The sequence below is a fragment of the Vitis riparia genome, chromosome 2 (assembly GCF_004353265.1).
Source record: "Vitis riparia cultivar Riparia Gloire de Montpellier isolate 1030 chromosome 2, EGFV_Vit.rip_1.0, whole genome shotgun sequence".
Lineage (NCBI taxonomy): Eukaryota > Viridiplantae > Streptophyta > Magnoliopsida > Vitales > Vitaceae > Vitis > Vitis riparia.
In genome coordinates, this window is record NC_048432.1 from 405,077 (window position 1) to 421,549 (window position 16,473).

The 16,473-nt window shown below is 31.2% G+C and overlaps 1 protein-coding gene across 1 annotated transcript; it reads left to right on the top strand.

Moving 5' to 3' along the window:
* The first annotated feature begins 409 nt into the window (after nucleotides 1-409).
* On the top strand, nucleotides 410-2,097 carry LOC117905890 (probable receptor-like protein kinase At1g49730). Its single transcript, XM_034818761.1, has 2 exons — nucleotides 410-851; nucleotides 1,433-2,097. The coding sequence occupies exons 1-2, from the start codon at nucleotides 410-412 to the stop codon at nucleotides 2,095-2,097; spliced, it is 1,107 nt and encodes a 368-aa protein (XP_034674652.1).
* Nucleotides 2,098-16,473: the final 14,376 nt, after the last annotated feature.

Below are 16,473 nucleotides of genomic sequence, written 5' to 3' on the forward strand. Positions count from 1 at the left end.
AGACAAGTTAATTTTTTTAAAAAGATAGGATCAAATTAAAAGTAAATGGCCCAATTAAAAGTCAACAGCCCGCCCAAGCGAAAGAGGGGGGAGACCGTATGATTTTGTTTGGAAAAATTGATCGCAAATTTGACCTTGTTCTGTGCCCCTGTCCCTACATTTAGAATGGCAACAAAATAGAGACCCTTGAATTATAAGGATTAGTATATGTCATAAAATCCATACATGGGACAGTTTCCAAATTTTTTGAACATCTCTCTCCTTAATACTAAACTCCAAAACAAGGAATCTTTTGAACATATGTGCACCAATTTTTTCTTCTTATTTCAACCTTAATCTCTCTCATGCTTGCAAAAGGCCTAAGAAAACTCTTAAGGCCAGTGCAGCTGAAATCCCCATCACAACCAGCATGTGGCTCTTTGGTTTTTCCCCCACAAAGCCTAGAAACCTTTGGATAATTGGTGCAATTCTGCTGGTCATCCTCCTCACTATCATCTTAAAGAAGTGGGCTATCTATCTAGAGGCCCAAGCACACAAATGTTCCATGGAAAAAGCCCAGAGAAACTGTGAGAATTACCTGCAAATTTCCAATCTATGCTGCACGGGTGTGATAAGGACTTATGCGCTTGAGGAGTTGAAAATGGCGACCAGGGATTTCAGAATTAGAATCGGGGTTGGAGCCACTTCATTTGTGTATCTGGCGGAGCTTGGCGATGGAAGGTTTGGTGCTGTGAAGCGCGTAATGGAGGAGAGAGGTGGGAGCAAGAAGATGTTCTTAGATGAAGTCTCGGTTCTTCTCAGGATTTCTCACCCTAATTTGGTGGGATTGATGGGGTTCTGCCTTGAGAAAGGTAAGCCAAAAGAACACAGAAAGCTAGAATCACCTCATTTTTGGGTTTTGCTTTAACTAGAATACACAAACATGCATGGTTATATGAGGGCATCACATACAATATTGTCTTGACCAACTCCAACGACACGTGAGCTTTAACCCTAACTCAAGCCTTGAAAACTTCTGGCTATTGTTGTTCATGTGATATCTTAGATAAGGGAAAAAAGTTTCTAACACTTTATATATATAGAACTCCATAAGTGCATAACACGGTTAAGAGTGAATTGTTACAAATTATATCAAATTCGATCTCTAACCCTGATATGCAAGTTTGTTTGACCCATAAAAATGTGTTTATCTTAGGACAAAAAAAGTGATTATGATATCTTATATTAGATAGAGAAAACGTTCCTAATTCCTACCACATCAGGTAGGGTCTATTGGATTCAAAGTGGGGAGGTGTCGTTACACTTCATGTATTTCATAAGATATTTATGCATCATATATAATAGTTTTTCGTCATTGACGGGTTTGACTTAATTTACTATTGATCAATTCAAAAAGAGAACTTATAATTGCTTTCTACATCTACTCAAACAGGAGAACAACTTCTACTACTAGAGTATGTCCCCAACAAGAGCCTCTTTGATAGAATGCACACATTCCGTGGCCAATCTGAGGGCATACTCTCATGGTCCAACCGCTTGAACATTGCCCTAGACATCGCTCGTGCTCTCGACTACCTTCACTCCCAAGCCGACCCTCCTATCATACACAGAGATGTCAAGTCCTCCAACATTCTCTTGATCGACAACGATCACGCCAAACTAGCAGACTTTGGGCTATGCAAATTGGGGTACAATGAAAGGTATGGCTCACAATCTCCCACCATTGTCAAGGGCTCCTTCGGCTATGTCGACACTAATTACCTTAAGACTGGCCATGTCTCATCAAAGAGCGATGTATATAGCTTTGGGGTCCTACTTCTTGAGCTAATAACCGGGCTCAGATCGATACAAGACTCTACGACGCTTGCAGAATGGACTGAGGAGGCCCGGAAGAATGATTCCATAGAGGTTTTGGTTGGATTGTTGGATCCCAAACTCAATGGGGATGTCAATGTAGAGCAGCTTCGGGTGTTGATGGAGGTGGCCAACTCGGCTTTACTTGAAAACTCAGAAGCTAGACCAGACATGAGAGACATTGTAGATAGGATTTTGGGATGCATGGAACTTCATCAACTTCAATCTGAGTTGCCAGTTTAATTCTATTGATTTTACACTCTTCCATTTGTGCTGTTAATGCCATGTTTTTTTTTCCTTTCTCCGTGATATGTTGTTTGATCATTTTCATTAATACAATGTAAAGCATACATAGATCTTTCAAAATAAAAAAGGAAATAGTTAACGTACCTTGTGCTTTGCCTTTTAATAGGTTGTGAAATCAACGGCCCTCGCTTTTATATTACACGAACAGTAAGAGTATATTTGATAGTAATTTCAAAAAGTATTTATAACAGTTTTGATATTTAAGAGAAAATTTTTCAAATGTCAGAAAAATCATAAACATTTTTTAAAATTATTGTCAAATACACTCTAAGTAATTTTAATAACCACGTTAAATTTATCCTAATAAAACTAAAAGTCTTACCATAAGATTCTTGGATTCATGAATTGATACATATATTTCAATTTGTAGTTTACATTCATGCATTTTGATGGCATTAATTACATTCATTCTAAAATAACTCAAAGTACAAAATTCATGTTCAAAAATTTATGATGAATAATAAGATAGATTGAACCTAAATTTTGGTTTAGTGATGGAAAGGAACTATAAAACACTATTTATGTGGGTTCTCCGTCCCTTTTTTTACTTACAACATTGAAAGTATGCATTTTTCAAACTCATCGCTAAGAAGTATGTAAAAGAGAGATTAATAGAGTGAAATTCAAGATGTCACTTGGAGATTTCCAAATCATATTAAAATCGGCTTTATGAATCAAGGTATGTTTTCCTCCTCATATCCTAAATGTTATTTTAAATTTTGATATTAAACACCAAATACAAATTTCCAAAATTTGGTATTAGAGTCTGGTTAATTGTTTGTGTGTTTAACTTTCAAATTTTGGATATGCCTCAAATTAAGTGAATCCATGGTTACAAAAATATTAAAGAGCCATTTCATACTCAATTTAAAGAGCAAATAGGCATGTACCTAATGCATCAATAATTGTTGTAGAATGTATGACTCTAAGGGATGAGATGTGCTAGTTGCTAGGAATTTAATAGATTTCTAAATCTAAAAATTGAAAGTGATTAAAAAATAATTATAAATTATTATAATGAGAAGAGTGATATTCCTAGTTCAATTATATTTTTAATATTGAAAGATATTTGAAAGTCAATTAATTCTAAAGTTAAATATTTGTAAATGTCATTATATTTATAGGAAAACATATATAAATATATGTCATTATACCGCTAAGAAAGGTATTTGTGTTATAAAGTAGTTTATGAGTTGGAGATTAAATTTCATGTTATAAAATATGGATCTAAATATCGTTGTGGAACATCTTTACATAAAATTCATAAATACCCTATCTCATAGTCTCCCTCTAAAGAAAATAACAATGAATAACTTATTGTTTTATCTTTATATTCTTTCATTAACACATTAGCATTAAAGTTTCCACATGCCTAATTAAGGAGTGATATTAGAGTCAAGTCATGGATTAGACATGTTAGAAAAAGGATTGTTAGGTATATAACAATGTTTGTTCCTAAAAAATTTATGGTTGAAAATGACTTTAGGATGGGTGTGTAAGGTGAGAGATAATTAGTGCTTGCAAGTTATAACAAAGCCTCCAGGTGAGTCAAGTCTTGCTATTTATCTTTGGACATGGTTAAGTCATAGGATCAATGCCAAAGAGTACATAAAGACGGTTACTCTGACCTCACTAATAGCCAATTGATAATCAAGATTCCTAAGTCCTTAATCACAATAATGAGAAATAATTCTTTCACATATCATCATTTTTTTCACTAATCGCACTAAATTGCATGAGCTAAACATTTTTTTTATAAATATAAGTAGGAACGGCCAAAACCATCCTTCAATGTTTCTACAATGACTTAACATGACACCAACCTCCACTAGCATAATGGATCGATGCAATTACAATCAGACTAGTGAATCCACTCTTCTCAAATAAATGGGAGTTGGTTACTACAGTTAATTATGAGCCAAAGTTAAACAACTTCAGTATCTTTTTTTATTCAACTTAAAATAATTTTTTATTTTTATATATTAAATTAAAAAAATATTGATAGCACAAATGGTATGAAAATATTTGTTAATTATGTTTTTTTATTTTTAAGGTAAAGTGTGTTTAACAATGATTTTAGGAAGTGTTTCTAATTTTTTTAACATTTGAAAATTTTTATCTTTCAAATATTAAAGATGCTAAAAATACTTTCTAAAATCACTATCAAAACACTCTAAGAACCCGTTTGGTAGTGATTCTAAGCAACGCTTTTAATATTTTTAATATATGAAAATTTTCATCATTCAAGTATTAGAAAAGTTAGAAAAGTTTTTAGAATCACTCTCGAACGCACTCTAAATTTGAATAATAATAAATTAATAGGCAGGTGGAGGCACAAGCCCAATCACACGAATAAGAATGGGTTCAGAAAATTCATTCCAAACTCAACCCGATGCAATCAAAGTTCTTCTCAAGCCCACTCAAAACTTGATTTGGGCCCAGTCAAATTGGACTAGGCCTAGCAAATTACAGCCACTGAAGTCCAATCCACTCCCAACTACCAGTACTCCCCTTAGCTTTTTCTACACCAGCCAGCCAAGTCAAAGTTAGTAGTCCAAGTCAAAAAACTTCTTACTTCCTAGAAAGCTCTTCTCATCCTCATCATTTAATTAATTACATGTGAGGGAATAAACTTAATTAAGCGTGCTGGCATGCTGTTATAAGCCAAAAAAAAAAAAAATGAATAATCAAAATAATTATCGGGATTCGATCACCTTGCACTTGATCCTATGGCACATTTTCAAAATTTTGGAGATTAAAGATAATTCATTTTTCCTCCTTGAATCCATCCTTTGCCCGCAGGATTATAACTAAACACAGATGTAATCCACAAGCAAGTGTTTTTGGGAAGCTCATGCATTAAACTATTACTAGTGTAAGAATAATGCCATGCATACATCAATAGATGCCTAATTAGTTAATTAAGGGTCAACAAGAACTCCCAATCAAATTCATAATTCCTCAGTTTTCATTAAGTTGAGGGCTAAGACTTAATATAATACTCCAAGCATAATTTATTCAAAAAAAAAAAGAAAAAAAAGATGAGTCACTAACCCTAACTATTTTTCAATGGTTTACAGCATTGATGTTCCCAGAACACCCCTGGTACTATACCATTTAATAAAGTTTTTAGGTCTTGTGATTAGTAATTATGCATGGTCGACACTAATATTTATTATCATAATCAATTATTAATGCTTATTTTAAGAACAAGGTATGTACGTGGTACGTACATGCATGCGTACGTACCGTAAACCCTAAATCGCATTAATGTTGCTTTGGTTAGCATGCATGGTAGATATAAAAATATCCATGTCTGTGTTAAACAGCTTGACTGATTTAATCAAGTGCTTAATCACTGATTAATATATTTAATAAACCCTAGTGACAGATGAGCTATTTTGTTGTTTAGAATTGTATATAATATAATGAGAGTCAAGTTAGACTGAAGTGTGCAAGTGTGATAAAAAAAACACTTTAGAAACAGTCAGAGCTAGCTGTAAAGCCCAGAGAATGACTTGTCCATGAAGTGATTAAATTTACATAACTATGTTACCCAAAAGCAATAATAATACTAATTTAGCTAAGTGCCATATGTAGACATCTCTATTTCTATATAATATACAAGTTTTGTCACTTTCTATTCTTTTCATTTTTGTCATTTTTCGTCTTATTGTACTTTGAGAAAGGGAAAAGGAACTAACTATGGATGCAAATAATCCACAATCCTAGATATAGATTCTGCATCCTTGTCTATGATTTGTGGAGTGGCTTCCACCCCAAAAGTTGAAGAAAACATAAATGAATGGTGGGGTTGGAGTTTGATCATGTATAATTTTTAATTTGGTTTTTGAGAGTAGAATTTATAAGTAGGAGTATTTTATTTTCAATTTTGAAAATATTAGCCCCATCAATCGTTATAATCAGTCTTATTTAAAATGAATGGATGGAGGTACCAGAGTTTATAAAATTGAGTTTCAATTAAATATTCGAAATCAAAAATTTTAAAGGTCTAAATTAAGGATAAGACTCGTAAAATAAGTTTGAAAGTCAATTGACTTCAAATTTTGACTCAATCCATCCAAGTTGCAACCCTAAATGCACATGCAGTTTTGATATCCCATCCATCCCACATTGTCCCATTCACAATAAAAGAATTAACAAAGAGGGGGAGGGAGACAAAGACAAGGGATGACCCCATCTAGCCTTAAAACCCAGTTGATACCACCCAACTACATGCTTGCATCATGATTGGTACTTAGCATTTGTGGCTGGTTTCTAAAAACTGGGATAGACCCTGGTTTTGCTTTGGCCCATTGGATTTCAGTGTTCTTGTGCCCTACATGCATATGCATACTTCCTTAGTATAGGCATCCTTATTTTATGTGAGAAATTAATTAGCCTCATTCTCAACTCTCCTCCTTTCATGTCTCTTCCATCTTAATTTCATGTTATAAAATGTTTTTTAAACTAATCAGTCATCAAACCTCATGCTACTACTAACTCACCCATAGTCAAATTAATTAGGGTTAGGGTTACAATAAACCCATCAAAAAGAAGATGAATGCTTACCACCATGTGTGTGTTTTTATATTTAATTTACCTACGAAATTATAATAGATTTAGGATATTTTAATCGAACACAAAAAATAAATAAATAAATAAAAATTTACCTTTGATTTAAAAATATATATATATATATGAAGTTTGAAGAGATACATCCCCATGGATTTATCTAATATGTTATATGTACTCCTTTTGGAAACAAAATCGGACAAAGGTCGCGTTAGAACATAGACGTATGAATGATTAAACGGGAAGGGAATGATTCGGGGTTCGTACTAGCCAGCTATATTGGCTTACTTCCTTTGCATCTAGTCAATATGTCACTTTGTCATTTACACTATTGCATGATACTATAATAGATAAACATCCTTTCGAGGGTGGAGACAGAAAGGAGAACCCACACCAAGATCAGAAGAAAACTTTTGTATGGGTTGATGATGAGGTCTTAGTTGTGTGTAAATATTATGTGCGTGGGGTTCATTTGGCCATACCTAGCACCTACTATATGAAGACAATAACTGATTTGGTTAGACCAAAAAAGTAAGGTGATGTCAAATTTTTTTTCACCAAAGATGCTGCTTTTTGAATGTGGAGGATCAATGAACATAATCTTGCTGTCGATTACAATCTCTTTCTTTTTTTCTTTTAGTTTTCCTCTCTCTTCTCTTTCTTTACACATTTTGATGGAAGTCCTACAAGTCAAATCCAACAATTTCGTGACATGCCTTGATGCATGGAAAGCAATGTCCACTTCATAGATATCAACAATATTACTAGTGCTGTCCTGCTCCACTCTCTAGATCTCTCTCTCTCTCTCTCTCTCTCTCATGATGAACAAAAACAAATGATAGCTGGAAGCCAAATACTCCTTGAAAGTTGAAAGAGAGGAAGCAAATAATTCAACTCATCATTCACCATTTGCTTCCACCTTTTTATTTTTATTCATACTTTCTTCTAGTACTTCACACGTATGTGCATGCCACTGTTTTATATAAATATTTTATTCAAATCTTATGGCATGATAGCTAGTAATAACAGATTAACAGCTATATATCTCACTAATCAAAGATCTTAAAATGCAATTAATTTATTTCGATTTAATAACTCTTTCCTTTGAGGTTCATCATCATGGTATCAAAGGGTATATGTTCTAAAGGTCCCTTTCAATCTTCCTTTTTTGTCTTAATTAGTTGCATATGACTAGGTTACAGCTCCACTGATACTATTAAATTTGTCTGGGAGGATTACTCTCTTTTTACTATCATGATATACCCCATTGATTTGCTTCTTTTTCCATTTGATTAATACTTTTTAGTAAGGATTTTTTGGTATCAAAAAGTTATCTTTTAATATCACATCGAAAAGTATTATTCAATCAAAAGTTACCATACTACCAACATATGTCTCTTAGAATTTCCTCCATCGTTTCTTTATATCCTTAGATCTCGTTCTTCATACATAGATTATATTTTTTTATAACTTTATCCCATTTTTTCATACTTAAATCTAGTTTCTTTGTACTTTTATTTAATAATCCAAATTTAATCATATTTATTTGGATGTGGTTAAACAACTCTTATATCTTTCAAATTATTTTGTAACTTTTTAGGCTATGTTTGCATCCTAAAAAGGAATCTCAAAAGGTATAAAACATTGCAAAGAAATCTAAAATATCATATTTTCAATACTTAAAAAGTTAATTAAAAATTTACACATCTTGGAGTATGCATTTAGTATGGAATAGTTTGAGGGATGCCTAATTGTCTCCAAACCTGTACATGAAAAAAAAAAAAAAGACTAAGAGAACAAGTACACCAAAGAAAAGGGAAAAGAAAATTAATGTGTCATCGGAGAAATTAAAAAATAGAGATTTATTTGAATAATTAAGCTCTTTTTTGTTAACTTTGATGGAATTAAAGGGATGATTACTCCATCTCTTAAAAGAAGAAGCTTCGTCGCACAAATGAATAAAAGCAATAAAAAAAGGTAGAATTCAGTTAAAAATGAATGAGTAAGGATAAGTAGTAATAATAGAGTACATAAACTAGAACATATTATACAATTTTGTCTAGTGGGTTTTAATTAGTTACTAAGTAATAGCAGTTAATCCCTTATTATTATTATTATTATTATTATTATTATTATTATTATTATTAGAAATTGCATTACAAATTATGCTACGTCATACTAAATGGAAATTAGAAAAAAGAAAAAAAATCAATAAGTACATCAAGTCATGAAGTTATTGCCTTCGAAAGCAAGATAACTTTATACTCTATAAGCATTCTTCCTTAAAAGAAAAGAAAATACATCATTTTTAAGGATTAATTTCATTAATCTCCCCTTAGGTTTTAACTAAATACAATCATTGATTTGCAATTTTTGTGAGATATCTCCCTTATTTTAAGAAAGAGTGGAAAGAATTAAAAATAACAAATACAAAAAATAGGGAAGGTATTTGATGAAATTTTAAAACAATAGAGATTAGGCTTATTTAATCAAATCTCAAAGAAAATGAATAAAATTAATTCTAATTTTCAATTGTACTTCATGCACTCAATCTCTACTACCTTTTATTATTATTATTATTATTATTATTATTATTATTATTATTATTATTATTACCCTCTTTTTAATGTAAGTCCATTTGAACTCTATAGGATCAATGTCCTTTTTTTTTCATTTTGACAAAAATGAATTTATGCTAGACAATTCTCTAATTTTAATCACTAAATTAATAAAATTCTCAAACCACTCCTAATGTCTTCAATGGTGGAGGGAGGTGCATGAAGCTCATATTGGACTCTTAAAAGCTTTGCTCTTACAAACTAGGAAAGCCCAATAATATTCAAGTATTAGTGCAGCACACTGACTCTATAGAACTTAGAGAAAGTAGGAATATAAATCTTCTCTATATCAACCTTATAATAAGAAATTAACTTTGCTATATATTTTAATAAATTAAGGCACCGGCTTTGAATAACCTAATAGCCCTTGATAAAAGCAATCAATATAATCTTGAGGTTCACCTCAACTTATTGATGATTTTGAGCTTGCTATTTGATTAGTCTAGTCATATAATATTGTTCATCAATTCAATCTCCAACTAAGTTTAAACACTCTCAAACAAAACGTATCATACAAACAAATATGAAAACGGTTATAATCCTTTGTGAGAAGCCCACACATTAAATAGTCTTATATTTAATAAGACTTCAAAATTTAGAATTATTAACTTTCGATTATGTCTTAAATTTAGTGCAAAAACTACTATGATCCTCAAACTCTATCCTTCTGGCCTAAATCCTTAAACTAATTTTATGTATTGGGTCATGGACAAGTTGATCTCACTACTAAGATGCTCTAAGCCCACATTAAACTTCTACAAACTCTACTTCCTAGTCTCATGATTCATTATTTTATATGAAGAGAGTACACTGATGAACCCTGGGATCAAAGAATGTTAGAAATTTGGCAACATGGTCTTCTAATTGATGATTTAAATACTAATGAAACATTAAACATTGAATAAATTATTACATTGGAATTGCAATTAATCGAGTATTTTTGTTTCTACAAGCTATTTAACCTAGATTTTAGTTTCCCAATAAAGATTTATTGAAATACATTGTGATTATTATTTTGAAAATTTTATTTCATTTGAATTTTCCTAATTGAACCTTGAGAATTATGATTAATTACGAAAAATTATCAAGACCATGATTGATTACAAAAGAAATTAAAGCAAATTTCGACTTCGTCACCAATCAATTATGTGTACTCAATTATATGGTTAGTGATTTGTCTTGTTAACGATCAAGTTCCACCAAATATATTGATAAATACATAAAAATTATCTCTTGTCAACTACTTCTCTAATTGGTGCCATCACTTGACTTTTTTCTTTTTAATAAAAATTCATATTCTTAGCATATTTACTAAGTATACTTTGTTAACGAAGAGAAGTAATCACCAATAAGCATGGATTTAGCATCACTTAATCATTCTATTTTATTAATTTGTTTATTTTATTAGTTTAATGAGTTTAGAAACCTAGGAAGGAGGTTAGGGTTCTCATTATTATAAATTTTCGTGACTACATATTCCCTTTTAAAAACTTACCTAAACCTTATCCACACAACTAAGCAACTTGGAAGGAAGATGCATGAATTGAACCTGGACATGCTGACCCTCCCAAAGTCAACTATCAATAGACTCACATGTCAACTAGGTATAACCAAGGCCTCCATGGTAGAATGATTCAATATTCTATTTTATTTTCATATTTTGTTTGTATATATGTATTTATAGAAGACTCCAATTACCAATGGTCTCTTTCCATCTCATTTTGGAATCATTCTTATACTTTTCTCCACTCCAAACATTGTAATCATCTCTGGTAAGACAAGGACTCATCCCAATAGACAGCCTAAAAGTATTCCCCGCCTTAAATTGTGTTTTTCGTCTTATTGCTTGAGTTTTATTTTATTTGCATTGTTGTACTCTTTAGACCGACATAATATTTGAAATGATTAATGTTTTTTCTCTTATTTCTTTCATTTCTTTAATAAATAAAAAATAATTAAAATTATAATCGAACAAAGAAAGATATTTACCCATAATAATAATACGATCATGAAAATTAAAATTGTCATCAAATGTAAAGAAAAGATCAAACATAAAGAAAATAACTATTTATACCAAAGAATGAGATTATGATACAAAAACCTGCACACCCATAAAATTAATTTTTTTAATGGTAGCGTTTTTTTTTTTTTTTTTATCTTACAAAAATGTTAGGGAAAGTGATGTACTACGTACGCGCTAGGAGTGAAGAAGGGGGGGGGAGGAAACAAGGGGGACAAAGACAATAAAGGAAAGAGGACGCGTGGGGAAGAGATGACGCGTGAGGCCCACCCACCACCCTCATGGCTTGGAAAAGGTGAGAAAATTCAAAACAATAGAAAAAATGTATATACAAACAGAGAATGAGAATGGGCTCCCCACACCCCCAACTGTACGTTCATGCACTTAAGTGCATTGCCCTTTGTGTCGACTTGTCCTCTTAGAAAACGAAAATGGCTTCTGTTTGCTTCGTACAGGTGTCTTGCTTGTTGTACCTTCTCCTTCTTCCTCCTTCCTCCCTCCTTCATCTCCCCCATTTGCCCATTTGTATTTTTGGTTTTTGGGGTCCACTTGCGTGGGTGGGAATTGGGATGTATACACCATTCATTAATATGAGAAGATGGGGTCCTGGGGAGGAAGCGTCTTCATATAAAGATATTCTTATCTCTACTTTCATTTTGTTGATGAGCTTTCGCTTGCATGTTTAGGGTTGATGTGGTGTGGTGCTAAGAATTTCGAGTACAGCTCTCCAGTTATCCACTTGTGGTTAGGGTGATAGTGATACAATAATGATAACCATAGCGATTGGTTCTACTTCTACTGTCATGATTCCTTAATTTTGATGGCAACGAGATAGACTTTTTTGGAGGCTGTAAGATTGGAGAAGATGTAACTAAAATACAAAGTGCGTAAACTCAACTTTTATTTCTCCTTTTTAAATCATATATTTAATATGATTTATTTACCTTTGATATCATTTTTAAAATGTGCTAAGCTTGCGAGAATCCTCTTTTCCATACCTACTTAGCTCCACCCAAATTTGAGTGGGTCCGAATCAGGTGACTCACCTTCTCCATACCCCTAATTTCTATGCATATATTAAATTAAATTATTTAATTCATCATCCATTACCATAATTTTATTCAAATTATTACTTATAACAAGAAATTTTCTTTTTTTTTCTTCATATTTATGCTAAAATTACCCTTTTGCATCATGAATATTCTAATTGTAATCTCATGTTTGCCTATTGTGAAATGCTAATTTTAAAATCTCATTCCAAATTTGGATGAGATATTAATTTCAATTAAACTTCTATAACAAAGTAAAATAATCACATTTATGATATGCTCTATTTTAATTTGTACCACTCCTTTAGGTAGAATCATGACCCTCCCTTCAACTCAACACTTCCTTTTGCATTTTTTTTTTTTTCCCTTTCTCTAGTTGTTAAAGGATGTGATGACTTTGTAGGGGAATAAGGGAAGCAAGGTCTTGAAAGAGCCAGGTGTTGGAAAAAAATTATTAAAAAAAAGGAAAGGAAAGGAAACGAAAGGAAACGAAAGGAAAAGAAAAGAAAAGTTGTGATTCTTATATACCTAACTAAAGAGCTACTAAAAGCTATCCAAAGAAGATTTTTTATTTTTTTCATTGAAATATTATAATTAAATGTGGAGTCAAACATCCTCAATTAACCGGTCTCTTAATGGAATGCTATCTCACTCAGCTACTAAATAATACAACTCTTACCATCAATCAACAAATATAAAATGCCAAAAATGAGAAACCCATAACCAAACACAGCCTTAACATCAATACCAAACCTTCAAAAATACCACATTCATTTTTAAATAATTTTGTTTAACCTTTCTTCTTTACTCTCTTATCCTCTATTCCCAAGTTTTCTTCACATTTCTTGAAGGGATGACAATGGGACAGGTCTTTTTGGATACCCACCCAACCTCGTTCCTAATAGGATGGATTTTAAATTTAAATAAATGGATTAGAAACGAATTTTAGAATTTTTTTTTTTTTTTAAACCTGAGACGGATTTGAAGCCAGTTCAGGTATTGTCTTGTTTTGTCCCATCCTACCCCAATTGTATATAAAACTAATTTAATTTTTATTTTCCTATTTTTAATATATAATAATAATAAATACTTTTCAATAAAATAAGTTATAAAATTATAATATTTTAATTATTTATAAAATAAGTTTATTTTAATGTAATTAAAATTTTTCAAAAAAAAAACTTAAACGGGACAAGGACAAGACAGGCATGAGAAATTAGCATACCCACTCCATCTTGCCCCACCCCGTTTAATTTTTTTAATTGGACAAGAATATGAATCATTTTGAATAAATGGGGTGGGGTTGGGATGAGGGTGATCCATTCCGAACCCGTGCCCGCCCTATTGGCAAATTTAACTCAAATTTAAAAGCACTCTTTAAACATTAAAATTAATTAGGGTTTCAAGATTGTAAACTCTCTTACATGAATGATGAATCACATATGTTTTAATACTTTACCTCAAACAAGATGGAATAACTATACTTTTATTTTTAAAATTACTTTTATTTTAAAAATATATATATTACACCAAACATACAATTGGTTGAACTTCTACTTCTATTTCTCAAAAGAAAAGTTAAAAATGAACCCAAATAAACCGCTTATAGATTTTTCATATCTTAATGATATTGACATCACAATTAGTGATAAAAACTACAATTAATATTGATAGAGATCCCGATCATTGACAATTTTGACACATCAATTAGTGATAAGAAGTATGATTAAAGAAAATCTCAAAACATTTAATAAACATTTGTACTTATTTTCCCCGTATGCCATTATACATATTGGCATATCATAAAAAAGACCTTTTATTTTATATGTTATAATAGTACATTATTTTATACATAAGTAACATTTCTTTATACTTAATTTTTCTTTTATCTACATCTCATTTCTTTGTACTTTTATTCATTAGTTTAGATATACCATAATCACCTAATTTGGTAAAATTGATATAATACTTATTCCTAACATGACATTTTTATTTCATAATCTTGTTTCAAAAATAAAAGTGATGTAACATATGAATGGTGTCAAGTTACCTAGGATATGATTTTTGGTCTTAAATCATTATTCAAGAATATCTAACCCAAACAAGGTATAAATAAATACTTCTATTTCAACCTCTTGATTATTTATGACTAAATTTCAGTTATAATCGTTTTTGATCTGTTAACATTTTGGGTGGTGGAGATTAATGAAATACCCTAAGTATAAATCTTTGATAAGAAATCCAAAGAAGTGGAAACTAACTTAAAATAGAAATATCTTGAGAATGATGTAGGAAAATGAAGAGTGGCCCACATGATACGGAAACAACTTCAAAGGGGTACAAGATCTGAGAGGGGCCCAAGGGAGTCGTATATGTATAGCTGTACAATGCCATTCAAAACAAACAGGTGGAAGCATTGAAAGCCAAGCATCCATACATGTTGCTTAATGTGGCCGTACAGGCCACGTATATTATAAGAAGGGCCACCCCTCAACTGTCAGCTCCATCTCTGTATTTATTATGATTATTATTATTGCTTGCTTTTCAAATAATAAATACACTCTGCCATACACACTTATATAGGAAGTGTTTGCCACATATACTATTATTCAATGTTCACTCCTCCCCTTCACCTACATTGCCCCCCCTTCTTAAAGCTTACTTTGAATTTTTTGAAATTTCAATGGTCATTGACCCATGGATTACAACTTATAGTAGTATTAGGCTTACTCATGCTTTTTAATTAATGTCTTACAACACAGTGATTTGATCTAAAAATTTAAAGTTATTAGATAAAAGTCAATGATATGATATTTATCAAGTTAAGAGTCTCGCTATGATTTATAATTAATTCATATCCAATATCGATCTTTCAAAAAAAAAATGGGATTTAATATCTTAAACCTTAGAAAGTCAATTATTTTTTAGTCAAATAGGAGGGATAGAGAAGATGTCTTTGCATATACATGGCTTGAATTTATTGGTTAATATATCAAACTCTAGCCAAGCATTTGAAGTGTTCAAATGACAAGATTTAATTAGTTTGCATGCATGCATAAAATGATGGAGGAAAATAGACGGAGAGACATTTGGGCTCCACTACATATATCAGTTGAAGTTTAATGCATAAAAAATAAAAATAAAAAAAGAAAAAAAAGATTGTATATAAGAGAGTTGACTTGAATTAAGTAGAAGAACCACATGGTATTTTGAATTAATGCATCCATGCAAGGAACACTGAATTAATGCATGCCTCATCAATCATAAGACCTCCCTAGCTTTTAGAGGTCTACTCCCTAATCAATTCACATATTTGACTTTCTTTTCTTTAATTTCTCTTGCATATAACAATATTTAAACTGCACGCCCTTTTCAAGTCAATGATTCAATCATATATATAATTACTTACTTTTTCATTCCATTGCTCAATAAATGATTTGAATTCTTACATGAACCACCATAACCCTCAAATAGTATTAGTTTGGTAATTCTTTTAAGAAGTCATTATATTTATACATGGTTATTGTTTAAGGTAGGAAGTTCATCATGTCATTTGAAAGCTAACAGGTTATCATGGAAGGTGATGGAAATAATGTTTTAGATTACCTTTTAAAATATCCAAAATGTAAATCAGTTGGTTCACCAACCCAAAAATTGTTCCCTTCATTTATCATTTTATTGGATCAGATCAGATTAACCCACTTGGACATCCAAACCCAACCCCAATAAAATGTCTAATTTATACCCTTTCATATCATTTGGTATATTTACCTTGAATCTTACAATGGATTATAACACAATATACTTGAAGTTTCTTAATTTACATTGCTCATATTTCTATATCTTCATTTTATAAATGTCTTTTTATAGTTGGTATTTAATAGTTATGTTCTCCGACAACTTTAAAAATGATAATTATAGATCTATTTGAAAATATTTTAAAAAACAATTTTTGAGAACGATTTTAAAAACATTTATCTCATATTTTCTAAAATAGAAATATATTTGGAATTTGAAATGTTTTCAATTTGATATCTATGTTTCCAAATAT

Coding starts and splice junctions, on each gene's coding strand:
- LOC117905890 (XM_034818761.1), top strand. CDS start 410: ATGTGGCTCTTTGGTTTTTCCCCCACAAAGCCTAGAAACCTTTGGATA. Junction 852..1,432: donor GGGGTTCTGCCTTGAGAAAG/GTAAGCCAAAAG, acceptor CTACTCAAACAG/GAGAACAACTTCTACTACTA.